Below are 27894 nucleotides of genomic sequence, written 5' to 3' on the forward strand. Positions count from 1 at the left end.
TGCCCCGGCGCCGCCTGACGGAAAAGCGGCGCGGCGGGCGGCGAGCTGCCGGCGCGGCGGGCGGCGCGGGGCAGCGCGGCGGCGGGGGCCCGGCCGGGGCGGCGCGGCGGGAGGGAGGGAGGGAGGCCGGGAGGGAGGCGCGGGGTCCTCGGCAGCCCCGGGTGAGGTCACTCTTTGTGGCTGCGGCTGGCAAGATGGCGCCGGTGCTGGTGGAGAAGAAGCTGCTGGGGCCGGACGGGCCTGGCGGCGCCGAGCTCCCCAGCGAGGAGGAGGAAGGGCAGAACCTCTGGTGAGCGCGGCGCGGCGCCGCTGCGCAGCCGGGCGCGGGGACGAGCGGCCGTCCCGGCGGCGGGGGGGGCCGCGCTGCCGGGAGCGGCGGCGGCGCGGGGCCCGGGCGCGGAGACGGCGCGCGGAGCGGGCCGGGGCCGGCCTCGCGCTGGGCGTGCGCGGCGGCAGCTCGCCGCGGGGCCGGGGCGGGCGGGGGCAGAGCCGGCGGGGCGCTGGCGTCGCGCGGGAGGCCTGCGGAGCGGCGCGGAGAGGGTCTCCTGCGCGGCAGCGGCTGAGCTGCGAGGAGCCGCTCTGGGGCTTTCTTTGATTATAATGGGAGGAAAATGTGCTAAAACATAGAGGAGCGGGTTGTGGGAAGACTTAGTCATCGGTTGCAGCGTAAGGTTTCCTTGGCGGTAGCGCTGCCCCTTACTGAGGGAGGAAAGTTGCAGAGAGCGGTGGTGCACGAGCCGTTAGGCGTTAGAAACGCTTCGTCCTGTGCGTGAGGCGCTCTGGAGAGGCGGGCTTTTAAAACGCGCCTGCAGCATCGCCTGCCGTGCGCCCCGGGGGCGAACGGGCCGGGCCGGGAGGCGCCGCCGCCGGGGCCACGGTCGCGGCCGCGGGCGGGCGTGTCCGCAGCAGCCGCCTCACGGCGGTGCTCCTCTTCCAGGTCCTCGATACTCAGTGAAGTTTCTACCCGCTCAAGGTCTAAACTGCCATCGGGCAAAAATATTCTTGTTTTTGGTAAGTAGCTTATATAAGTAGCAAATCTGTTTTTCTTCTTGTGGAAGCAAAATTTATTTGTGTGTTTAAAATAAGATGGTTCTAGTACTGCTGTGAGCAGTGGAGAGGGTTTATTTCATTTAAAAGTGTGTCTAGGTGCTGATTTAACTGTTTTGCATCAGTTTAACTTACCCATACAAGACAAACCAAAATAATTATTGAACTAGAGGTTTTGAGTTCAGATTGCATAATTAAATGCTGGCATTAAAATCACATTTTTTTTAAATAGATTTATTTATGTGTATAGGAAAAGCCTGATACTGTTGTCACACTGGTACGTGTAGGTGTGGCTTCTTTCTATTGAATTAGGTGATAAAACGTCTTTTTGAGTAAAAGACTGTATTTCTCTCTGCTTTGCCTTCAGGATATTCAGACATTCCTTTTTGCTGTCTTTTGTGAATTAGAACCTTCTTTACTTTTTTGGGTCATTTTAGAATATCAAAGGGTCATTCTCTTGCCTGAACCCAAGGAAAAGTGTTTAGTGCTGTGCTATGCTTTTCAGTCAAACTATACAAAAATTCATTTGACTTTTAATCATCTGTCTTGATCGGGATTATATGTTTTCTTCTGTCTTTTTATAGCTAGAAATAACATGAACAAACTGACAATCCATTTGTTAAAATTAGGTTATGTAATAAGGGATACGGTAGTCTTATTTTGAGGCTGGCAGATTTACTGTCTTTCTGCTTTATGCTGCTGTTAGATTCTTAATATAGTTTAAACAACTGGAATGTAATATTAAACAATGGAGTGCTTCTTTATGTTTGTGTTGGTATGAACTGTCAGATTCAGCTGGAAAATAACAAATAATGATGGTTCAAAAATAGACAAGAATACTTTTTGTAAGCATCTTTTAAAACCCTTTCTACAAAAATAAAATAAGTTCTGAATATGCCTTTTTTTTCCTGTAAAAACTTACTGGCAGGTGATGATGGTTCAGGCAAAACCACACTTATGGCTAAAATACAGGGAGCAGAGCATGGCAAGAAAGGAAGAGGGCTGGAATATCTATATCTAAATATTCATGATGAAGACAGAGATGGTAAGTTTGTTTTATATGTAATCTTTCTGCTGTAATTTTTTAGCTGATACATTTTTTAAAATTATGGTTTCATCAATGTATTTTGGGTTATATCCAAGTAGCTGGTCCCAGCATTGGCTTTTTGCACATGCTTTATGAGTTATATCAGTTCCTTAAATGAAACGCATGTTACACTCAGACTGCTCTCTCCCTATTTCCCTTCTCACAGCTTGACCTGTATATGAGGAAAAAGTACACTTGAGCAGCTCCCTCAGGATCCATTTACTTTCAGGACAGATACTGACTTACTAGCAGTGAATTGCCACAAAGTTCAAGTACTTAGAGCTATAAAGTGACACATCCATGAGAACTTAATTCTAAATATGGATTTCAGGGTTTGAGTTTTTAGAGGTTTCTTGCAGGGAGGACTTACCTGAAAGTTATGCTTGTTAAGTATAATTGAGACAATTTATTAGTTATAGCTGAATGAGCTGAATGGAGAAACTTTGCTTTTGCTCCATATCTTTCTCTTTGTTGTGGTTGATTGCTGTCCTCCAGTATGTGGGAGGCAACACACTATTTAACAGCAGGGAGACAGCCATGATCATGCTATTGTTAGGATAGGGACAGGAAGAGATGAGGAATTAATTTATTATCCTTGCTCCTAAATCTACCTCCAGCTGTCTGTTTTTGGACAAACTGTCAGATCTGTGTGTATGTTAGTTTTACTCCTTATAAAATGAGAATCGTGCTACTGATCGTCGTCTGAGTTTTCAGCTTGGAAGAGAGAAACAGTGAGGGTGGTTCGTCCTTGTTCTTGAAAATAGATGAACTATATCCTGTAACAGTGTTTTGGCAATGGCAATGTACTGCAGGCTTGCATCATTGATTAAGTACCATATGCAACTGGTTGTTAACAGAGGTTGGCCTCTGCTCACATGATAGTAAACTGTCTTTGGATACTACGTTAGGCACAGCTTAAGGATGAGTACATTGCTTGTGTCTTCAGTGGCCTTCTAACCTTGTAGTTCTCAGAAAAGCTTCTGTGCTGGAATTTTCAGTGATGAGGCCATTTTTGGCTTCTTGAGGTTCTTAGCGTAAGTGCTTTCTCACCATGGACAATCTTCTTTAGTACTACATAAATACTTCAGTGGAAAAAACCCTACCATTATGGGTGCCAAGATGGTCTGTGACATCAGGCTTTCTGCAGTACCAAAGGAGCTGGTAGGACAAGCGGACAAATGTTTGGTGTGACGCTCTTCCTGGTGCTGTTTATCAAAGTTAAAGTATCTCCCTGCTGTAGAAATATTTTGGGTCTGTTTCTGAGTGTCTGAAAGCCTTAAGTACTTAAGGAGATCAGGAGAAACTTGTCATGAGAACCTTGGCAGCAGCAGCAGGGAAAAAGAAACATTTTTGACTAGCAAACTCAGTTTGAAAATTCAGGTCTTTATGCATCTCTTTAATGGATGTTTTAGCATCTAATAATACCTGCCTTTTTCTTTTCTGTCTTGTTAGTGTCATCAGCAAGCAAAAGAATAGCAAAGTAGCTCAGGACCTCCCAGCAGGCAAAGGATACATCCTTCTTTTTCAGGGTCTTGTTTTCTTCTGTTTTTTTAAACTCTTTGCATACTTTAGGTATGCTTATGCCCAGGTGCAGGTTTGTGAACAAAACCTTTTAACTCACCCCATAATTGTAGGAAGTGGTCAAGAAACTAAAGATTGGCCTTCAGGTGTTACTGTCACTGTTGCTATCAAATCAACTCTGGCTGCTGAAACTGCATAGTGGAGTAAGAAGATCTTTTCATCTTTGTTCCCTGGTACTAGAAGCATTCTTTGGTGTGTTTTCTTTCTTTCTTTTTTTTTTTTCTTTTTTTTTTTTTTTTTTGTTTTAATTTCAGAACAGATTTGTTCTTTACAGGAAAACATACTTTGGCCATAGTGCTGAGTCATTATCTACCTCCCCCTCCCCCCCTCCATGAAAATCTTAAGGGAAATCATCTTCTGTCTTGCTTCTTATTTCTTCCCTTAGCCTCCCCCTACCCTTTCCCATGACCTGTCGTCATCTTTGGGAGATTGCTGAATCAGACTCTCTACATTTGAGGTAGAATTATTCTAGATTGCTAAATACATAATTTAGCTTGTAGTTATTTCTCTGTAAGACCAGCTCAGTGATTAAACTGTCCTTTCTTTTATAGGAATGTTAAGCAAATGCATAGAAAACTTGGATGACAAAGATACATATGTAACCAATAACTTGATAATTAGCTGGTTCAGTTCTATTTCTGTCAGACATTAGTCATTCAATGTAACTTGCATTACTTTGGTCCCTAGGTCTCAAGATAACTTAGAATAAATCCACTACTGAATCTGTACCTGGAAAATCTCCTTTCTAGGGTACTATCTCAAATTCTACCTAAGCTAAGGCGTTTGTTCAAGGAGAGGTTCGGGGACGCCTGACAAGCTATCCTGAGAGAGAGGATTCCTAGATCGTTAGCCTCAGGTACAATATTCTTGGAGCATATGGCTTCTTCTACATATGTGACATCTTAGCTCATCTGAATGAAAGCATTTATAGCACTAACTGTAAATTTAACTAAGAATATTAAGTGACCTTGAAGCTCAGACCCTAGAGTGCTGTGTTAGTGGAATTTCCCAGGGAACATGGTAAGTAAGATTTAAATTTTGACCTTTCTTTGTGATGAGCAATGTTTTGTGCCTGTGCTGGATACTCAGCTTTTGAGAGCTGAGAGTCTTAATGTGTGGGATATGGAAGAAACGTTCTGCGTAATTGTGTTATAAGACCTGTACTTGTAGTGTAGTTTTCAGGATCTCTTGCAGTGATGAGGCAGAGTTAAAGCAAGGATATGCAGCAAGACAGTGAGACATACTACATCAACTGGTAGGTAGCTCATTTTGTAGAGTGCTGTGTAGATTAGCAGACAATTACAAACACCACTGAGAATTTTCAGTTGAACTGCATCAGATCACAAATGCAATACAATCAGCTGTGCAGGTGAAGTAATCTTTTTTTTTTTTTTTTTTTTCCCCTTTAGCTTTCCACAGCTAAAGGGATAGCAAAACATTGACAGGATTTAAAGAGTATTACAATAACTGATAAACTACCCTTTCTAATAAGTAGCACTTTTTTCAGCAGGATCTAATAATTGTTTGCTCTGTTTTATTATCTCATGTCATAGCCACTTTAAAAGATAGAGTTAACATTCATGTCATATGACTAACTGTGAGCTTCATGGAGTGCTGATGAAGTTGGATTTGCCACCAGGTCCTTGCCAAAGGTGTAAACAAACTGATGTATTTTTAAGTGTGTTTTTACATTCACAGTAAATGAAAATCATGAATCATACCTGATGGTCTTCCTTTTATTGTAAGAAAGGAAGAAAACCTTTCATTTCCATACCGTGTTATCTTCAAAAAAGAATTATGTCCTGTATCTATGTGAATGTTAAGTGTACATTCTTCCTGGCAGTTTGATTTCATCTAGGTAGTAGTTTCAGTCTCCATATTCTAGATGTTAAGTAGAAACAAAGCTCTTCAAGTAAGACAAAGGTGCCTAGCAAACAAAAATTCTGTAACATTTAGCTTTAGTCTTAAAGTTACTCAATGAATAAGAATGTTCATTAGTTTTTGTTATCCACCGAGGTCTGACGATCTTCTTTGTGGTGGAAGCACTTGCCACGAGAATCTATGGAAGTGCTAATGCGAGTTGTAAATTTTCACAAACTTAAATTTGATATTTAAAACCTTAATGTGTTCTTCAAGAAGGCATTTGTGCTATCAGATGTCTATTAATAACCTTAAACTGTACAAAGCCCATGGGGTTTTTATTGACTGGTAGGTTTTTTCCCAGTAGTAGACAAAGGATTCTTCTAGAATGCAAGGGATAAGAGAGCCCTACATAGATGTTTCATTTATTGTGTGTATGTTCACATTGTATCTTAACTTACTCTTTCTATTTTTCTAAACTTCTAGGAGATTTTTTTTTCCCCTCAGATTTTAAACACCTTCTTGGTCGTCTTGTAGCTTTAGATTCATACGTGCAGTGCTGTGAGACTCCTTGGTCATACCAGGGTGACATTTTCCTGAAGTTTGTGTGGAAGGATTGGGGGACAAGGAGAAGCAGAGACTAACCTAAGTGCTGAATATGCAAAGGAGCATTGCTTAAGTACCACAACATACTATTTTAACTGTTTACTGCAAATTACAGTTCTGAGGTGCACAGTTGGAAGTGAAAAGATCTCTAATTAAATTAAAAGCATAACTGTTGGCCTATTTGTATGATGAGTGGTGTTTGAATAACTTAGGATAGTAGGAATATAATAAAAATGCTGAAGTAACACTGCCCATCTACTGCATTTAGAGTGTCATCTGTCTTTAATTTGCAATGTTTAGTAGATCTTGTTTAAGACCTGATTAGAAAGACAGTATGTCTATCTCTATTCTTTTCTCCTTTCAGTTTCCATAGTCAAGTGTTTGTCTTTTTCTGGAGCAAGTTTGGTAGTGTTTTTCATCCTCATGAACTCCTCCTTAAAGGTCTCACAGCCAGAGAGACTGTATTTATTTTATGAAATTGAATGATTTAGAGCACAGAACAAAGAAATATAGTGGATCTGAGTAATTATAAAGTAGCAGTTTTGAAAATTCGAGGTCTGTAGTGATTTATTTGCTGATCTAGTTCATCTATTTCAGAATTCACCTATCTTGTATGTAATACTTGCAGAGACAGGTGTTGATGCCGCATGTTTGGTTTGTTCTATTCTTGCCAAAGTTCATGTTTGGGAAATTTGTTTCATGTCAGTTGTCCATCCCAGCTGATTTGTTTTTGCATTTCAACAAAAACTGTCCAGTCACTATCAAAACAATGGGGAGAAGAAACACAAAAACTAAAATACAAAATCTTTTGTCCAGTACTTGCTCTCTGAAGAGGCTACAAGTAAAGCCAATGTTAAGTCAGCATGACTTAAGAGCAGATAGAACAGCTTAAAGCACAACTATTACATTTGGTAGGTTGTGAGTTTATCCTATGTTTACCCCTCCTACTCCTGTCCCAGAAACTTAAGCTGCTTATTACTTGTATCTTGTTTGTGGATTACTTTTGTTGTGAGATGTCTTTAGTATGTTAAAACAGCTTATATATCTGTGTGACACCCAAGGCTTCCCTGCTGGACTCAGCTATAATGATTGATCCCCTTTTGAACTTGGAGTTATGTATATGTAACACATCTCTCTGGTTTACTTGGAACGTACATATTTCAAATTTGGCAGTACTATGCAGAATCTAAAAAAAGATTGTGCCAACTGTCATTGGTAAAAGCCAAAGAAGGTAAGTTACCTTTTAAACTAAAAGATCCTGAACTGCAGAGAAATCTTGTTGGATGGAGGCACCTACAAATTAATTTGGGCATTTACACATGTATCTGTGTTAGAAGCAAAGAGGCAGGACCTGCTGGCAGCCAGGTACTAGTCTTCCATTTAACACTGTAATGCATTCTTCTGTTTACTCATAGACTAGCAAAGCAAAGAGCTGACATCTTTCGAGTTAAAGCTGTACCTTTTCTTTTCAGATCATACTCGCTGTAATGTTTGGATTCTGGATGGAGACCTATACCATAAAGGGCTGTTGAAGTTTGCGGTTTCTGCAGAATCCCTGCAAGACACCATTGTAGTCTTTGTTGCAGATATGTCTAGACCTTGGACTGTTATGGAGTCTTTACAGAAGTGGGCCAGTGTCTTGCAGGAACATATTGATAAACTGAAAATTCCTCCAGAAGAGATGAGAGACATGGAACAGAAGTGTAAGTCTTTGTGCATCCCCATATTCTTATCCTTTCCTATTCAATCTTTAGGATAGCTTTCTAGAATTTTCCTTTTTGCTGACCTTCTTTTGCTATGATAAATTTCTCTGGATTTGTGTTTTGAGAATGAGTTGGCTAAGAGTTGCTTTGAAGTTGTGGTTACAACTCTAATTCAGATAAATTCTATTAGACTTTAAAAGAACTCTTCCATTTTTTCTATGCTAACGAAACTTTAGGTGAATTAATAGTTTAAATACCTGCAGTAATGAGATCTTGGTTATTTAATTTAAAAAAGACCAGGTCTTAAAAAGCTAATTTTATACAGAATCACAGTTTTAAAATAATGATAAAAATCAGTAGAAAAATAAACATACCCACTTTCACTCAGGATCCCACCAGGTCCCATTTCTTTATTGTGCTTATCTCCTATTATCTTCCAGTAGGTTTCCTTTTCTTTTTCTTTTTTTTTTTTTTTTTTTTTGTCTTCTTTTCTTTTTCCTTGTTTCTTATGAGTCTCAGACAATGATCCTGGTATGTCTAATTGTGTCTCAGCATAGCTGTTCCTCCCCTGTGACTTCAGGAATGTTGTATAAATTAACCTTCTTTCCTGACATATCCATGGCAGGAAACAATCTGACACTGGCAAGCAGTTATCACTGCAGAATTGTTCCCTGGAGCCTCAGTTCTTTTTGTTTTATTTATTTATTTTTATTCATATTGAAGGAATTTGTTTTGGAGAAATTCAATGAAAATGATCTTAGCAACGTGCATTCCTTTTCAGCTGATTTAGACTGATCCTGACTGGCTGCTGCTTTTGTTCAGCGCTAGTGGCTAGCATACTGGAGGGTCTAAACCTTGTAAACGCTGTCTAGTAGCTTGCTTGCATTCACTTTTGGGAGCGATGTAACCTGTTTGGCATGTGGACGTTCAGATATATCTGTATAGCTGATCTCCTTTCTGAATGTTAAATACTGCTTCCCAAAAGGGTGGTGCATACAGCATACTGGTTGGAGTTTATACTTAAGGTTTAAAACTGTCTGGGATTTGATCATTAGGTTATTTTTTATTTTTAAAAAATATCTGGCAATTTTTAAGAGAAAAAGCATTCTCACTTGGGGGGGCAATCGATAAGGTAGAAAGGCTATGCTTAGCTACTTCTAGTTTCAAAATACAACAGTTAACCCAGATTTGTATTTTGCTGAGACATACCGAAGTTTATGACAATCCAAATAAATGTGGATCTTTTTGTGCACTTAAAGTTGACTTTTGAGAAGACAAGTGTTTTCAGCTTCACTAAGAATGTACTGTGTGGAAGAGCCAGTTACAGTTGTAGCAACACTTTAGCACAACGTGTGGGGAACCTAGAAGACATTCGAGTAATACTATCATAAAGATTTATAAATTAAAGTGTCTTAGAAGTTACTAGTTTCTCTTGCGCTTTAATAGAATCAAGGGAGAAAGAAAATTTAGGGAGAGCCTCCTACTGCACGGGCTGCAGGACTCTGCTGCCATCCTATGGCTGAGCAGTGAACTTCAGTATCATGATGCAGGTAAAACAAGGCTATCTCCATTCAAACTCTCCTCCCACATGTTTTCTCATTTGCTGTATAGGATGCTTATGTCATCTCTGATTACGTATCTGTTCTTGCATCCAGACTATGTGTCAGGTCAAATCTGTGCTCAAAATTAGGCCTTCACAGTTTGTTATTTTCTTAACAACATAATTGTTCCAAAAGTAATTCCTAGTATAGTTGTGAATTATTATTAACAAAACTCTCTCGAAAGTATAAAGCACACATCCATGAAGAACACTTTGTGACTGTGGTCCACCAAGAAAGCTATACCAGCAGAGTTTTTCTAAGCTATCACTTAGAAAATTCAGAATGCACTGTATTTTAATAGCTCTGATATGAGAAGAATCTGGCTGATCAAATAATTACATAAAGTTGACAGTCAAAACACAGAGGAAGGATCTCGAATGAAAAGATGTACCAGATTCATGCCGGTAAAGCCCCATTGCAGCACAATGCCATGTAGGAACAGTCTAGTCTGTTCCTAGACTTCAGCTTGTATAACTCTATTCCTTTAATCTTGCTTCTAGACTTAAGCTGATCCATATGGACCAAGCTGAGTGTCTGCACTAGCTATTACCCCCAAGCAGTTCCAGTAAACAGTAGTTCTTGTTTACTAGAATAATCTTTTCTTGTAAGCGTTACCCCCACAAACATCCATCTGAAGTGCTGCTAGGTTGTTCTTTCTCTCTTACTAGGATCTTATTACCAATATCCAGAAATCCTTTTGTTAGCTCACTGCGCTCTACTGAATTGGACTTTAGACTGCCTTTTTTTTTTTTTTCTTTTTTTGCCTTTAAGGTTTTTGTGGCCTTTCCCCATCCAGCCTTTTGTCTTGTGTTTACTATTTGAGATACTGACTCTTGACTTTATTGGGTGGATGATGCTAGGCTCCATCTGGTATATGAGAAATTTTCCCTTTGTGCTAAAGAGCTTCAAAAATTTGGAGGGCAGGACACACACATGGAAGCAAAAGGCTGCTTTGAAAGAAACTGAATTATTCAGAGTATACTAAGGACATTGTCTGCACTGATGCCTATTACTGAGCTGCTTATATATAATTTTTAGAACAATGGAAGTTCCTTGTTTTAAAAACTTGTAGATTTAAATAAATGATGTCAGTTCAAATGTTCTAACTTAATTTAGATTTGAATTCTGATAAATTGTTGTTTATGACACACACTGAATTACTTCAAGCGAAATCTGTAAAAATAAAATTTTTTTTACATCCCTAGCAGAGCAGAAAAAGATATCAAAAATCATGAAATGCAGAAATGAAGTGTGCTGGTAAAGTAGATATTGTGTTAATTTCTTTTGGATTATTCAGAGCTAAAGTCTGTAAATACAGTTACACATTTATCTGAAAATTGTTAAATAGTGATGAACATTGGGGATTTTATTGCATCTAGAACAATCAAACCTAAGAATAATTGAATTGCTTTCTTGGCTGATAATTCCTTGCAAGTTACTTGCTCCTGTGACATGCATGATATCTGTTGTTATTATAGTTATCTTTCAGTAGCTCTGTGGAAATCAGCAGTGCATGAGAACAAAACAATTAACAGGAAACTTTTCTTTTGCTTGCTGTGTGAAATGCAAAAATATCCATTTATTCCATTAAATATAAACAAGGCCTTTTTATCTAGATATGTTACAACTTTGATAGATGAATTAGAACACTGCAAATGAAGTGTGTGTTTTTTTTTTTTTTTTAATAGCATACTATCAATTTTGAAATGCAGTAGGCCATTCCTAGTACTCTGGACATTAATGGTAGGTGGCAGAGTGTGAGCTGCTTCTGTTTAGATGACTAGGCATTTCTTCTAGTGTATATGCAGTGTTTTATTTTTGTTTTCTGTTCAAAGATATTTAAACCAAAGTGTTTTTTACCTGCTTCTTAACGAAGAAGAGAGATTATTGTCTGTACCGTATAGAGTCTGATTATTAAATGTGAATTATGTGGAGGAGAAAACATTCATAGTTTTACCTTTTTTTTTTTTTTTTTTTTTTTTTTTTTTTTAAAGAAAGGTTTATGCAAGCAGTTTGGGTACATGATGAACTTTATGTCCATTAAAAGTTTGAAAGTGGAGGTCAAATGAGAAAGTGATAGATACAGGAGGTGAGGAAAAGGTTTGTTAAATTACTGTCTGACAAAGAAACATTTAAACTGAAATGGGCTTTTTTATTTCTCTTGGAATGTAGCTTATTTGTAAGAGGTAGCCTGACCACACTTGCGATACAGGTTTATTTAGGTATAAAAAGACTAAGTTTTGAATGGGAATGTGGAGTGAATAAGGGTTTTGAAAAATGGGTAAGAGTCTGTTAGGAACTGGCATTAAAACCGGTTCAAGTAATTCCAGAAACAAGTGTATCTGTTTTCAAGATCCCATAGTTAGAGGTTCTTAGAATAGGTCTTAACCTGCTTATAAGTATATTTACTTTTTCAGAGTATATGTATTTTCAGAGACCTTTTTCAGCGAAAGCCTAGTGTATTCTATAGCATTTCTCAGTCCATATGCCTCATCACCAATCCAAAACAACAGGTCATATCCACAGCAGAGGTTTTTCTCTCTCCATAAATGGATCAGAGTGAGATACAGCCTTGCTGATAACTGACCGGTGGTGGATGTTGTATAGTACCATTTGTTCCTGGGGAGAGGGAGGAGTTGGGAATCTCTGCTTTCTAGGGCTGTAGTCTTCACACCTGTTAAGCAAAAATCCATGAGGATATGATTCAGATTTCTGAAATTTCTGTGTTGCGTTTGCTATTATGTATATTAGTAAAACTGTTGAGCTAGCTTGAATAAGGGTGTGTCACATTGTAGGAGTCTGTTTTAAGGAGAAACTTTTCTTTCCCAAATTTGTTAGGTTTTATACTAATAAATATCTTATCAAAGGAGAAAGATCTTTTCTTTATTATCAAGCTAATAAAACTAATGCTGTCTATTTAAACTGCTGTATTAAATGGAGAGCAGTATTGTGAAATACTCTCTTAACACCTTTTGATTTCAGCAGATGTATGACAGTGATTGGTATTTATATACACATCTTGACAAGAAGGTATGTCTGTCTTCAGTAAGTGATTCCTATTATGAAAAACTAGGAAGAATCTGTTTGAATAATGAAATGTGTACTTAAAAACCCCTCTCGTCTAGTTAAGTGTTCTAGAATTAACTGACTTTTCTTGAGACAGTTAATAAAAATTTTAAATATGCAGTATGTTTAATATAATTTAAATTTCCAGTTGCTGAAATGGAAATAATATTAGGAAAAAAAACATGTTTTTGAAAACATGAAAACCTCTCCAGCAGAAGGCACTGCATCTCCAATTTCAAGTAAAAGTAACTATATTTGGATATTGCTGATTTTGTTGATTCTTTGGAGATACTGAATTGGTGGTTGAAAGTCCTAATGATTTAAGTTTAAAGAAGGGAGGAGAAAAAAAAAAAAAAAGTGGCCCAAAGCTCCCTTGTCCTCCGCAAGAATCATTCCATTTCCTATTTTTAGTGAAAGTTGTAGATTGTGCAGCTTTGAACAGAATAATTGTTTTTCTGATTTGTTCTTCCTTCCACATCCCCATTCTGTCACTGAAATGTTTCATATTTTGAAAGGGTACCGTGACTTGACTTCATTTTGCAAGCTTTGAGTTATAAACTTTTCCAAACATTTTACCAGTTTCTAATACTCAGTATCTGCTGGCCTACAGTTCAGTAGCAGTTCCTTCCTTGTCACGAGTGGATCTGTTGCACAACTGTCTTCATGAATGTCTTGGAGATTCATAGCTGCTTTAAAGAGTTCTCCTTTCTGTTCACACAGTCAATCTGTTCCCTCTGACTTTTTCTAAAATAAAGACGCCTTTGTGGGAACAAAGCATGGAACTTTGCCCCTTTCCTCTGAGGGCTCCTCATGACCAAGAGGGGGGAAGGCTTCAGGTGGGCATGAGAAGAGAGAGCCCTGGAACCCCAGAAAGTGGGGTACCTGGGACGGACCCCCAGGAAATGGGGTGCCTGGGAGCAGGCACATACACTAAGAGAATATATGAGCTGCAGCTTTCATTCTGAAAAAACACACAAGAGGACTAGGTTGCAGCCAAGTTTTGATAAACCATGTATGGATCACAATGCACTACTAAAACGATACGATTTCTTAGATAAGTCAGTATTTGATAGTACTTAATGCTATTGGAACCATCATCGTTGCCATACACTGTCAGTTTTCTCTAGACTCTGTTGTAGGTTTTCAGAATGTAATTCATTCTCTTTGGATAACATTTAAAAGTCCTTGAATCTAATATTTATGCAGTATATATTTTATATTTATAGCATCTGACTCCTCCTGTAAGACAGAAAGGTAGAGTAATAGAAACTTAAATTGAGTGATAGTTTATAAATAGCAGTAGCTGTTTCAGTTTGGTGTTTTCTGTGTCTATTTACATTTTGATCGTTTCTTTTTTTTTTTCTTTTTTTTTTTTTCAAAAAGTTCAGCCAAATACAAATTCAGTATAGGTTAGATTGCTAAGCTACACTTGCATCTTCTGTTGTGAATACCCCTAAAATGGAATATATTGAATTGACGAATTTGTGTTTACTCTTGCTGCTAGTTTTGGTGTTTTGTAATAGCTCCAAATTATGCTTGATTTAGCTTAACGTAAGTTAAGGGTGGGGAGAACTGTGTTTGAAAGGGTAACAAAGATGCCCTTTATTTAAACATGGATTCTGTTTGCTACGTGAGAACAGAAGTTAGTCATAATTATTTTAATTCAAATTGATTTTTTTTAATCAGAATTAATTTGTTTTGTTTTGCCTGATGAAGATTTCTTTCTTCATAGTTATAAAAGAGTTTCAAGAGTATGTAGAACCTGAAGAAGGCTGCCAAGGATCACCACAAAGAAGAGGCCCTTCTGGCCAAGAGGATGAAAGTGTTTCTTTACCACTTGGAGAAAATGTTTTGACTCACAACCTTGGTATTCCTGTGCTGGTAGTTTGCACAAAGGTGAGCTTCTAGTTCTGTTCACTATTATGGAAAAAATTTAATTATTTTTTACTTTTAGAAGACATACTTTATACTGACAAATGCAGGGCAGAAGGCTGGATTAATAACAAAGGAATTACTTCTTTTAAAAGTAGACCATCAATGTCAATTTTTAGTTTTGAGGAAGGATAATCTTTTTATATGCTAATTACTTTGTATTTTGATTTATTTGTCGCATTTTAAGATGAAAGGCTTAAAATAAATGTGATAAGTGTGTGTGATATTAAGGAAAATATATTGAGATGTGCTGAAATTAACTGGCTGACTTGTTTTTGGTTTTGTTTTTCTCCCTCCCAGTGTGATGCAGTGAGTGTACTAGAGAAGGAGCATGATTATCGAGAAGAACACTTCGACTTCATTCAATCACACATTCGTAGATTCTGCTTACAGTGTATCCTTTCCTGCTCTGAAGAGATTTACTGAAATACGGAAGCAAGGAAATATGTTTTAGTGTAGAGTTGCAGATAGAGTTAACCTGAACTTCAGAATTGCTTGTTATTTAGTAATTTGCTGTGTAGCATTTTTAGTTTTTTAAATGTTTTGAGATGTGTAAAACTTCTGTTAATTTTCAAATAATGCATGGATTTTGAGCTTTTGTTTCTTTACAAAGGGTTTGTGTTGCATTTTTAAGGGTATGTGATTGAGGGTTTTTTGTTTTGTTTTTAACCCCCAAACTTGCAGTTTTCACTTAAAACCTAGGCAAGATTAAGATTACATACCTGGGAAGATAGGTAACTTTTTATGCATGTCAAGTGAAAGCAGTGTGAGTCTTCTCCCATTATTACCCTTCCCTATAGCAAGGGAGGGGAAACCTACTCCTCCCCAAAGCTATAATTTTAACTGTAGATTTCAGCTTGATTTAATACTTAAAGATAGGGCTGTTAGATACGTGACCTTTTTTTTGAAATTTGTAATATCATTTGAAAAAAATATATCTTACATTATTTTCCTTAAACGAATAATCAGATGGAGCTGCCTTGATTTATACATCAGTTAAGGAGGAAAAGAACCTTGATCTGTTGTATAAGTACATTGTACATAAAACATACGGTTTTCAGTTTACCACACCTGCCTTAGTGGTAGAAAAGGATGCAGTTTTTATGTAAGTCAGTTACATAAAAGATACACTTTCAAACTATTTTCTGTTAAACACTACCCTTCATATAAACATAATGAAGTTATTAGTGCGTTATAATTTTAGTTTGTGTAGTATTTTGAAGATACAAATTGAATGTGAAATGCTGTAACAAACTTAACTTCCATATGTTAGAAAAATGTAAAAAAAAAAAAAAAATCTAGAGCATACTGTCTGGTTCTGAAGAAAATTGAATGATTTGTGTCATTCAAAAGCTTGCGATATGAGTCTATTGAAATCCTGGATTAAAAGAAGTTCAGTGCATATTAGTTGAGTTACTTGACTCAGAATATAACATGTTAGCTTTTTATATCTTGAATTTAGCTGAAAATTAGGACAGGCATTTAATGAACTTGCCTTGCTCAGGTAGAGGTCAGTAAATAAACAGTCTCTGCAGAAGTATTTTTTGTGACTGAAAAGGCAAAGCTTTTTTTCAAATTTCTATATAGACCTGCTGGTTGGGACAATGAAAAGAAAATTGCCATTTTACATGAAAACTTCACATCAGTGAAACCAGAAGATGCATATGAGGACTTCATTGTAAAACCTCCTGTAAGAAAGGTATGGGGTTAACTGTCATCTCTGTTCCCTGCCCTTTCCTGCCCTACAAATCAATACAGTTTGGTTGGATGACTGGCAATACTAACATAAGGACTGCTGTTAAAACAGTAGCCTCTTTCTTCCCTTCACCAAACCATAAAAACAGTTCGGTTTCTATTTCTAATGAGAAAATATGTTGTTCAACAGTTAGTCCACGATAAAGAGTTGGCAGCAGAAGATGAACAAGTATTTCTTATGAAGCAACAGGTAAGAATGGAAGAATGAAACAAAGTCCTTATTAAACAAGATTTCATTTTAAGCTTTCCATTGTTATTGCCCTGTTTTCTACCTCACTTCACTAGGTACCCACTGTGCAGTTTTGCAAATTAAGATGTAATTGTGAAATAAGACTTTTATTTTAATGCGTATGAGTAGAAAATATGGCCACTCATCTTGGTGTGCTGAAAGAAAAAATGTGTTGAAAACAGAAAACATTTACATTTCAAAGCAGAAGAACAAACAAAGCATGTGGAATTTCGCAACATAGATGTGTTGCTCTATGGTCAGTTTAGCTTCACTCTTAATTTATTCCTTTAGTTTTTCTGAAGTGTATTTAAAATCCTTAATGCAGTCATTTTGCATTTACATGTTTTTGCAGTCATTCCTTGCCAAGCAACCAGCAACGCCTACAAGAGCATCAGTAAGTAGACTCCAGAGAAGAGTAGTAGGTGTTTTCTTTGGTTATTGAAAAAGGCCCATCTCTTTTCTGAATTAAAAGCTTTATGATGAACAGTGAATGATTGTAATTTCTAGAGATTCAGTTTGTAAATATAAATGTAAAATACACAATCTGCTCAAACCGCAGAATATTCAGTGTTTGATGGCAATATTTTAAAATCGCTGTGGGAACATAGCAGATTTGCAGCTCAATAATCAGATATTTCTATGGCAGTTTATCATCTCAGTTAATGTAGAGGCACATGCCCAAATTCAACTTGTGTTGATTTTTTTTTTGCCTTTTTTTTTCCAGTGTACATTTACACTGCAGTACCACTATAAAGATTAAAAAAGCAATTTGTATTTAGTGTTACATTTACTTTATGTAATTAATCCATTTAAATTGCTCACTGACTTGTGTGATTTGGACTATCTTGTTTAAGGAATCTCCTGCAAGAGGACCTGCAGGATCCCCAAGAACTCAAGGCAGAGCTGGTCCCACCAATGTACCCAGTGCCTCACCAATAACATCAGTTAAGAAACCGGATCCAAATATTAAAAGTATGAATTAGCATTTTTAGTGTTTTTATCATGGATTATTGCACTTTAAAATACCTTTTATATAAAAAGATTCTGGAGTATACTCACTAATTAGTTTAATAATAGGAATGAATTTATGACATGAATCCATAGCTGCAGCCTTGATTTTCTACTACTTCTAAGAAACCAGATTAATTCCTTAAGTTGGCTAAACACATTCATTATGCATAAGTTGGGTGGTTAGAATGGACATTAAACTACATGTAATTCTGGAATTTGTATTGCTTATTCTGGAATCCACAATGCAACCCATTCCTTTTATTAAACACTCATACCCTAAGATGTAGCTCCACATTTTTGACTGGTTTCTTTCTTGTCTGTACTTTAAGAAACTAGATAGGACGAATATTGGTTTAAACTCTGTATTTAATATTGTAGTTCACTTTACATGGGTTAAAGTAATCATCCAATTCTAGATCTCATCTCATTGCTGTATATCCAAGTTGTGACTAACAAAAAGTAGTGTGGCATGGAAGACAGCTTTAAAACTTCTATAGCAGTTTATTTTATAATAAACATATAAATTGTATTTTAATTGCACATTGTACAATTATATTTTTGTTTCTTGTCATCTACATTTAGAAAAAACAAAAATATACAAATGTTTAGATTGAAATTGTGTCCCTCATCCCGGAAGAGCAGTAATGTGCTTTCAGTCATCTCTGCCTTTGCTGAGCAGTGCAAAGGACTAATGCCTTAAAATAGGGATTGAATAAGGGAGAGACTCTCCCACAGTGAAAATTTATCTCCTTGATTGGCATATGCATATGTATAGAAAAAACGAGTTGTATGATTCACCAGTAATAACTCTGTGTGATTTATTTGTTTGTTTAGATAATGCTGCAAGTGAAGGCGTCTTGGCTAGTTTCTTTAACAGTCTCTTGAGCAAGAAGACTGGCTCTCCTGGGAGTCCTGGTGCTGGAGGAGTGCAAAGCACAGCCAAGAAATCAGGTATTGGATGTGTTTTTTGCAGGCTGTTTTGCATGCTTCGGCTCACATTGATCTGTCTATATTTATTGTTTAAGGTGGTCGGGGAAGTGGTAGAGCTTGGCAGATGATAGAGCCAAAATATAAGTTATCTCAGAAAAGAACTAGGCGACTGCAGCTTCACAACTCTAGGGCTTCTATTAAACCTGTCCTAACTTAATTCACTGCATGAAATTGCACTGCTGTGAAATAAACACAAATGAGTCTTTATTGTATTCAGAAGGTGCTGATTTTTTCCTTCAGAATTCACTACCTCTTTGGCACTTAAATACTACTTGAAAAGAATTCAGTTTATTGGGTTTGGACTGTAGTTTCCAATAAAACCACTGATTTTTTCCCGGATTTCAATTTAAATGAATTACTTCCTGTGACAGCTTGAAGTTATTCTGTCATGAATTATGTAGTATTTTATTGTAATCCAGCACAATTGATAGCACAGATTAAATGTATTCTTCCTGTGTGTGTGCGCCTGTGTCCTGGTTTTATGAGCTGTTTGCTGATAAGTAATTGCACCAGCTGAGGTGAAAATAAAAGAAACCGATTGGAATATTTAGTATCTATACAGAATTCAGTTTTCTAAATCACAGATGTTCCATCCAAAATTAGAAAATCACTTCTGTGCTGATATTTTAACTGTTTCATTTTGGTATTCCTGTCACTCCTTATCTTCCGGAGCTTTACTTACTTCCAAAATTATTTCACTGCTAAATTATTGATAGAAGTTCTTCTGATGCCAGACTTATGAAATCACTCAAAACTAATGGTGATAACAAAGCCACAGTTTCTCATGCTTAAAGCAGAGTGTAAGGCCCAGATATTCTGAACTAGGTATAGATACTAAAAAGTTAGACACAGAGATGATAATAGGCAGTAAGAAAATCAGAACAATGGTTAGAACGTATGTATTTGAACTGAAACTATTTGTAGAGAGAGAAACAAAGGGATCTTTTGAGATAGGGAGGAGGTTTGCATGACTTTCCATCTTGTGAAAGCTCAAAAATGACTAGAATTCTGCTTATGGGAGATCAATATTTTTGTGTTTTAGAATGATGAATTCTGTGAATTTTGTTTCCATTGTACTGTAGTGTAATTACGTAATTGTTTTTAACAGCTATAAAAATGCCTTGGAGCAGCCCTACAGAAATGGCTATTATCTGAAATAAAGTGGGTAGCAATGCATAATATAGTAGAAAAGACTTAATCCAGAGTGCCCTCTTTGGTTAAATACTGAAAGGCAACCCCTACCTCGTGAAGTGCAGCTTCATGCTGTCACAGACTGTAATATCATATTAACTGTTTTTACAGAAATAGGATTACAAGTAATTTTAGAGGTTTTCTCATCCATGCCCATTATCTGGTCAGGATCAATTACATCAGTATTCCTGGCTAGATTTTTTTTTTAAAAAAAGGAGCTCCCATATAATGGATATAATTTCAGCCCACTGGGAAGTCTGTTCTAGTACTTTATTTCTTGGGTTTTTTTTCTATTGAATATTCTACATTTTTTAATCCCAGTACTACTTGTCTTGTTCTAGTGGACATAGAGAACAGTGTATTCCCTTTCTCTTTGCAGCAGTCTTCTGCATACTTGAAAACTATTATCATTTCTTCTTTCATGTGTGTGTGGACTACAGAAATAGAATTCTGTTGGTCTTTCCTCGTAGGACATATTTTCTGTGGCTCTAATAATTCTCACTGTTCTTCTTTGAACCATCTATTCAGATGATGTTTCTTTTGGAGCTCAAGAATGGACACAGTATGTCAGACAAGGCTCTGCCAGTTCTAAGTAGGGATTATTAATGTTTTATGTATTGTACTCCTGTTCAAAACATCTCAGCATGATGCTGAGATGCTTTTTTGCGTCTATGGTATTGATCAGGATTTGTTATAACGACACAGTCGATTTAATACAATTTGTGCTTCCTGGTAGGATGTTTTTCAGCTTTTATTGTATTACCTGAATATTTCCAAAGGTAGTACTTTTTATTTTGTCATTGTTTGGCATTCTATCGTTATGCCCATTTTGATAATTTGTATGGATAATTTTTTACCTCTAATCCTGTCTTTCAAAATCCTTTTGTAGTTCCTTCTAGCATGCTTGCCTGCATATCTGATAACATAACAATGGAGCAGAGTAGATTGCTAAATAAAAAATAGTGGCTAGTGCTATAGGTAATTAAGTTTATTTTTAAAATTATAATACATTCTACTTATTTTTCTGAAATATTAAGACTGTCTTCTTGTAGTTATGTATATATGACAGCCATGTTTGATGTGATACTGACCACTTCTCCCTTCTACACAGAGAACTCTATCACAGAAGGGAATTTGATTGGCTTGACAAAACATTTTGGTAACAGATCAATGTTAATTGTGCTGGTAGGCTGATTGTAAACCCTTAAAACACTTGCAATTTGTGGAAAAATACTAGAATAAAAAATAACTAGTGTGTATTGAGCTTGAGTCTTTTCCGTTTCATTCCTCTTGAACTTTACGTGCCTTTCAGGAGATTTCAAAGATACCTAATGGATATGTGTATAGATACGTACATATATTTATCTTGTGCTAACATTAACTTCTAGTTAGAGTTGTTCATTTCTTTCCTTATACATCTAGAAACCGTAGTCACCTATCCTATCTTGACTTTTCTTTGTTAGACTAAAATAGACAAGTTCCTTTCTTCTGTTAGAGATTGAGCTCTATTTTCCCTAGTAGTTTCTTCTTCATTAGTTCCCATTATTTAGTTCGTCTTTCCTGCATGTGAGTTAGAATTGTATGCAGCACTCCAGATGTATCTCATTATAGAGCCTGATACAGCAGCAGAGATGCTTCTTTCTTTGGTGGAAGTACCTTTCCTGAGTAATCCCAGGATCTCAGTTGGCTTTTCTTTGCTGCATCACATTGGCAGCTCATGATCATCCCCTGATTTATTGTTTTGAAGAGTCAGCTTTCACTTGCAAGAAAACTTGCCTGTTCTTTGTCAGCTGATGTTCTCACATCTTATATTCAGCCAATATAAAATTAAAGTTTTCTGAGAAGGTAAGGGCTCCTGATACTGGTATCTGAAGAGTTCTTGTTTAGTTTATAAGGCAGCTGGTACTGGTGGTAACAGAAAAGCATACTTTTTTTGAGTTGAGGAGAAGATCTTAAAATCATGACCTTGTAGCCTTGTTTATGGCAGACTCTTCTATACTAGTAAATATACTGAAATGATCTTTGGGATTTTTAAATGTATAACCTTAACTGTTCAAAGAGCCCTGAGTTTTCAGAAGTCTGCCATTAAAAATATTTAAAGAGACTGTCTTATTTCTCCCACAGCTGTGGATACCCTGTGGTTGAAATTTTGAGATTCTGTCACAGGATGAAGGAAACATTGTGGACCTCAATTTTTCAGCCAGCCTAAACAATTTATTTCTGCTATGTTAACTCATGTTTGAGAGAACTCTCTTGTCCTGGCAGATGCTGCTGTTCTATCTGTTTGCATGCAGCCTAATTCTTGACCTGTCTTACTTGCCTTTTTGTTGTTGGTCTCTTCTTTCCAGGCACAGATCTTGATACTTTAAAGAAATTCAGTTGTGGGTGGGTTGTGCTGAGGATTTTTATTCTTCTCATGGACTTCTAGATATAAAAAGTTGTTATTTTATATTCACAAGAATATTCTCTCAAATTTTGAGATTTGTATTCACTCTCCTTGTGCAGTAGATGAAGAACTATGGTTCCTTGCTCTCACTCTAATCTAGAAAAGAATATGTATATGAGTACGTAACATACATTTAGTTGACTGAGGCCAATACCATCCTTGACAATATTCTGTAGGAAAACTGAAAGCAAATGCCAATTTAATTTAGAGTGGAGAGGAAATTTTTATATTCCTAAAACCAATTTCTTGTATTTCCTTTCATTTGAAAGATACTTGCCTGTGATGGCAGTAGTGGAGGGTATGTAAACCTACATATCATAGAAAAACTTGGCAGTATTTTTCCAGTGTAAAATGAGGTAGTTGCAGGAGGCAGCTGTTTGGTGTTACCTTGGAGGCTTAAGAGTCCAGCTCATCCAGCAAACAAAAAACAACTTTTGTTCAGGCTTACTTTTTGTTTGGGATTTTTTGTTTGATTTTCAGTGTTAGAGGGGTTGGGGTGTGTGTGTGAATTTGTGTATATTTTTTGACTCAAGGTCTGCTTAGCCTACAAAAAAAGGGGTTGTGTTGCAAGTTATAAATACATTATTACAATTAATGTACTATTTTTTTTATTTCCTGTAGGTACTGATGCTTTGAATAGATTCTATTAATTATACTGTGGATTAAGACTAGTGTTTAAATCTTAAAAACCTTTTCAGTGATTAAAGATAACCTTTTAACTTCGTTATGTCTTTGTACTTTGGAAAAAACACTTAAATCTAACAGTCAAGCCTTGCTGCCTTAATGTTTTCAGCATGTACCCTGGAAAAAATCCACCTAATATTTCACACACATCTGAGCTGGAAAACAGATGCTTGTTAAATTCTTTGGCTATGTAAGGAAGCGGTACATGGTTATATAATCTATTTTTTTTCTAAAAATGTAGCTTTTTAGCCTTAAATGCTCGTATGCTATGAGCATTAGACTGTATTGTTCCAATTTTAGTGATTAATTTGTGGGTTTAAAATTTTCAAAATAAGTGAATTAACTCTAAACTGATAGTTCAGATAGAGAATTGGTGCAAAGTTCTGAATCTAATATTAAAATGTAAGATACGCCTTTGCATGAAATACTTCAGTGTGTCTGTTTCCAATTGAAGGAGTCCTTTGAAACGAATTCTCTGAGTTATTAAATGAATATGCAATTCATGTCCACTTTTTTAAGGGGAAGCATTGTCTGCTGGAATAAAAGAGTTCCTCCTATTAGCTGTTTGATATTAAAACCTAGCAAGTATGGGTGTAACCAAATAAATATGGCTTTGGCGGGAGGGGAAAGGGCAGGTACCTTACGTATCTAAGAAAGCTTATGATTAAAAACTAGGTTGTAATAAAATGCTTGCTATATATGGTAATAATAGAACTATGTGCAGATGGTTTTTTTATAGAAAATTGTAAATGTGGTTGCTTTTAAAATGTCAGTTGCTATCAGATACATCACAGGTATTTTCATACTTTATGCTACTGTACAATTCAGTGTTTCATCTCTTGAAAGCAAATCAGTCCTTAATATTTGTAAGTCTTTCCATAAACATTACCTTGCATTGGGTCAGGCTTAGATGGTGAAATAATAAATTAAATAATAAATTGATGGATAAAAATGACTTTATGAATATTTGTATTCATTAGTTAAAACACTTCCTTGAAATTGGATTGCTTAAATCTTGTCATTTTTATTTTTAGGACAAAAAACAGTTTTGACAAATGTTCAAGAGGAGTTGGACAGGATGACTCGCAAGCCAGACTCTATGGTAACAACAAACTCTCCTCCAACAGAGAATGAAGCTTGATAACGCTTAAAAATGCATATGTAAATGACCAAATAACTATGTATATTGATCTGATAAGACCAGGAATTTTCTGCTATGGCAGATGCTATCAGTTTTCTCGGGGCAGGGGAAATGAGCTTACTATGTCATTGCCTTGTCCCAGCAAAAAGTGCACATTCAGGAAGTTTGCATATAAAATCCCTCTGTATAAGATAACCATTTAGAGTTTATATAGGGCAATTCTTTTGATTTTGGAGGTAAGCAGGTGCAGCTGCATTTCCTGTTGAGAAGAGCACAGAGAAGCAAACTGCAGAATTCTTAGTAAAATACTGCTACTGACTGCACATAAGAAAGAGAAATGGAATCCTTTTTCAGAATTAATGGAATTGGCTGCTTGTATGTTTGCAAGTGCATTATATACTTGGAAGGGTGTTGGTGGTGGTGTAACAGAGCATTAACTAGATGAAAGAATCCTAGGTAGGGAATGCAGTCCTAAAAGAGGAAACAGATCTGGTTCGGTAAGAAACTAGAATGTTGGATTGAATGGAGAGGAGCAATGTTACTAAATCCTGTGTTTCACAAAGCATAATAATCACTGTTTTAAAAAGACTACTTTACATTGGAGATTTCCAAGCCAAACACTAAGCATCATGGGAATTTATTCTTGTTATAAATCTCTTTAGTTTTAAAAAAGTCTAAGAGATGCCCTTTTTGGTGTAGCTGACAAAGGGAGAAAATAAACTTGTTTAGATCCAAGTGCCTGGCACAGCGTGTGATGTGTCTGTAGAAGGTGCTTGAACTTACTGTGCACTGTAGTACAAACAGTCACTGTTTGGTTTTATTTTAAAATCAGTAGTTTGGCAATTTGTATTTAATTTTAAATCCTGTTTTCTGATAGCTTCTGCCTTTTTTTATGCCAATAGGCTAGCTTATGAAGAATGGTGGGTGACATATCATTTTCCCATAATGAAATGTGCTACGGAATACGCAGTATTTTTTTTTCTTACTTTTTATAACTAAATATTAGCTACCAAGCTAAAATTGATTCCTGCCTTACACCTATGGAGGTTTTTTGAAACTTTCAAGGCCCTTGTTTCAACCACATCTGCTGCAGGTGCAGCAAACTCCAATTCTGAAGGTAATCTGAAAAGGTATGAATGTGTACATGATGAATATAGAGTCAATAACTGGTATTTTGTATTTCCTTTAATGTAGCATTTCATTTGGAAAGATGGGTTGTGGTTGTCCTCGTAGCTGTAACAGAGTTCTGTCCATAGTCACTTAAAACCATCATTCTGTAAAATCAAACAAAACTGCTATGGTTACTGAAATGGCACTTTGATTTTATATACAGTATGCTTGTTTTACATGTGCACACTACCATAAATTAAAAATACCAAGCATATTCTATGCTCTTAGCGCTGAAGGGAAAAACCACAATTTGAATTATGCAGAGTTTACTTTTTATTGATATGAACTTGTTGTACTAAATCTGATGTCTGGATATAACTTCCCTAATATATATTGTTACTTAAATATAGAGAATTAGATTGACCACTAACACAGTACTGGTTGTTAACTTCACATCCTGTTACGTCAAGAGGCTGTTCTAGTAAGTCTGTCTAAATATTATCTAGAAAGCTAAGAGTATTTACTTGCCTCTTTGACAAACATTAACACAAGTATGTTATTTGTGCCATTTTTTTTTTGAAAATATTACAAAATTTTTTTTTTTACTTTTTTTTTTTTTTTAATAAAGGGTAAGACCTCAAGTTACTCATTTGTCTAGATAACAGTTAAACTAAGACTGTGGATGGTTAGCACCATGTGAATGTACTTCCTGGTGTAAAGGGTGCCAGTTGCAAGTTACTACACCAGAAGAAGTAATTACATACTGCCCTTCTAACGCTAAGAATTTGGACTGGGGATTTAAACATCAAAAACAAGACAGGAACATTGAAAAAGTGTGTTCAGAATAGGATATAGTCTGAAAACCTCAGTATAAAACAGCTTTTTTCTTTTTTTGTATTCTATCATGATAAGCACTTTCTCTAGCAGTATGGCTAAAACCTAAAATTGAAGTATTTTCCATTTTTGTAAGAATGTTAAATTTACTAAAATTGATCAAAACTAATAATGTATGGTAACATACCGGTTTTGCAGAAAGATGCTTCTGACAAAACAGAAGCAGAACCAGATTTCTGGTTTCTAATTGCAAGTGAATGCTCCTAGCTTATTGAAAGAAAAGTTGTAAGTAATGAAGTGTCCTGTAGTTGCCAAAGTCTGTCAGCTTTGGTGAGCTGCACAATTGTTCTTCTGGTGTCTTCAAGCATTGGAACCAAAGGCCAAATTGCAAACAGCCTTTACATTTTCAAGTAAAACTTCATTTTATTTGCAGATACACTTGTATGGTAGACTGTTTAAACTATTATATGACTATATTTATATGCATTATAGTGACTGCATTTACTGTTCATGTTTAAACTGAGAAAACAAAAGATGAAATCATTCAACTTGAATGAATTAAAAAGTTTAAGGATTGGCCCTCCATAAAAATGCTATGGTTATGCTGCTTGATTTTAAGTTTGCACTTTTTTATTGACATTTTAAAAAACAGTTTAAACTGAACAGAATTTCATATTTTATTTAATTTAACTACATTGAAAGTGACTGCTTTGTACATCATGAACTTAACAATATAAATGCTGTAAATGAAAGTTCACTGTCCTGTGTACTAAGGTTATTGTTTTTTTTTATTATTATTATTTTTCTCCAAACTTACAATTAGGACTGCAAATGTATCAAACACAAACCTTAGTCCAGTTGTATGGCTTTAACCAGGTGCAGTATGCAGTCATGTGGAATCTTGCTTTCTAGTGCTGGCAAAATGAGGACATGTCTTGAATTACTGGCTTCAATAAACATGAATCCAGACTGCTTTATGCTGTGCTTTGTTTGTTTGTTTGTTTTTAGGATTACCCTTCTATAGCTGTCCGTATGGGAGCAGAATATTAGTGAGTCCTGTGAACAGGAGAAACGAATTGGCTTACGCAGTCCACTGTGTGGAAGATATCTTAGTAACAACTTCCTTCTTGGGAGGTCCTATACCAGCCTTTGCTACTGCAACTTCTCTCTGGAATTCAGAACATGTGTCTTGTGTAAATCAAGCCAAGCTGGTCTAGCTACGTGTGCAGACGGAGGTGTGCTAGCAATAGCTTATGATGTGAACAGTTGTATCAGCAAAACTGCTTTTGGTGTAAAGCAGTTTCTTTCATGAAATTGGGAAGTAGTTGTATGTCTTCCCAGGTTAAGATGTATACCATATACCTTTGCTGGAATACTGTATCAAAGCAGAGCATTGGGCTTAAATTTGCAGGATTAAATTCTAGGTTACCAGAAACTTGAAAGAAGTTACTTGCACAGTGCAAATGCTTCATCCACCAATAGCAAAGAAAAACATTCTCCCTTTGACAGGCATAAAGAGTTCATCCTACTGAGCATAGAAGTAGTAAATTGACATAACTAGGGTTTGTTTTTCTTGTTTTACTTCATTGTTACTTTAACTGGATGCCTGTACATTCTGCTGCATATATTGAAGTTCTAGTTTTATAAGTGTTTCTTGAGTCACTTTATCTTTTGAAATAAAAATTGATCAAGCTTATAGTTTCTCAAATAAGTAATTTCCACAGAAGTTAATCCTTATGAGGCCATGAAACAGCAATCATTTTAGAATTACCCTAATGCTTCATGCTGGTAAAGATTTTATTAATGTACAGTAAAGGATTAAATGCAGTAAATTTTAAAAGAATAAAATAACATGGTATTTAGAAAAATACTTTGTGAATATATTAAGAGAATTACCTGTTACATTAATTTGGGAGATACATTGCAGGTAAACTGAATGAAGATTTAACCTTCAGATATGCTAAGGTTGAAAGTGACTTTCTTCATAAAGACCATAACCATGGATAAATCGGAAGAACAC

The 27894-nt window shown here is 36.4% G+C and overlaps 1 protein-coding gene across 4 annotated transcripts; it reads left to right on the plus strand.

Moving 5' to 3' along the window:
* Positions 1–140: 140 nt before the first annotated feature.
* Positions 141–27688, plus strand: DYNC1LI2 (dynein cytoplasmic 1 light intermediate chain 2). Of its 4 annotated transcripts, none has more exons than XM_062586905.1 (14): positions 141–289; positions 938–1011; positions 1976–2092; positions 7654–7884; positions 14284–14447; positions 14784–14877; positions 15453–15588; positions 16071–16182; positions 16369–16428; positions 16820–16861; positions 17322–17439; positions 18313–18429; positions 23824–23891; positions 26883–27686. In XM_062586905.1, the coding sequence occupies exons 1-14, from the start codon at positions 195–197 to the stop codon at positions 26922–26924; spliced, it is 1470 nt and encodes a 489-aa protein (XP_062442889.1). In that variant the 5' UTR covers positions 141–194; the 3' UTR covers positions 26925–27686. The 4 variants fall into 4 exon arrangements, with proteins under 4 accessions (XP_062442889.1, XP_062442887.1, XP_062442885.1 ...); XM_062586903.1 differs by lacking the exon at positions 26883–27686 and adding an exon at positions 24833–26851 and having other exon boundaries at positions 143–289; XM_062586901.1 differs by lacking the exon at positions 26883–27686 and having other exon boundaries at positions 143–289; positions 23824–26851.
* The last annotated feature ends 206 nt before the right edge of the window (positions 27689–27894 follow it).

The sequence above is a fragment of the Rhea pennata genome, chromosome 13 (genome assembly GCF_028389875.1).
Source record: "Rhea pennata isolate bPtePen1 chromosome 13, bPtePen1.pri, whole genome shotgun sequence".
In the NCBI taxonomy this organism is placed as follows: domain Eukaryota; kingdom Metazoa; phylum Chordata; class Aves; order Rheiformes; family Rheidae; genus Rhea; species Rhea pennata.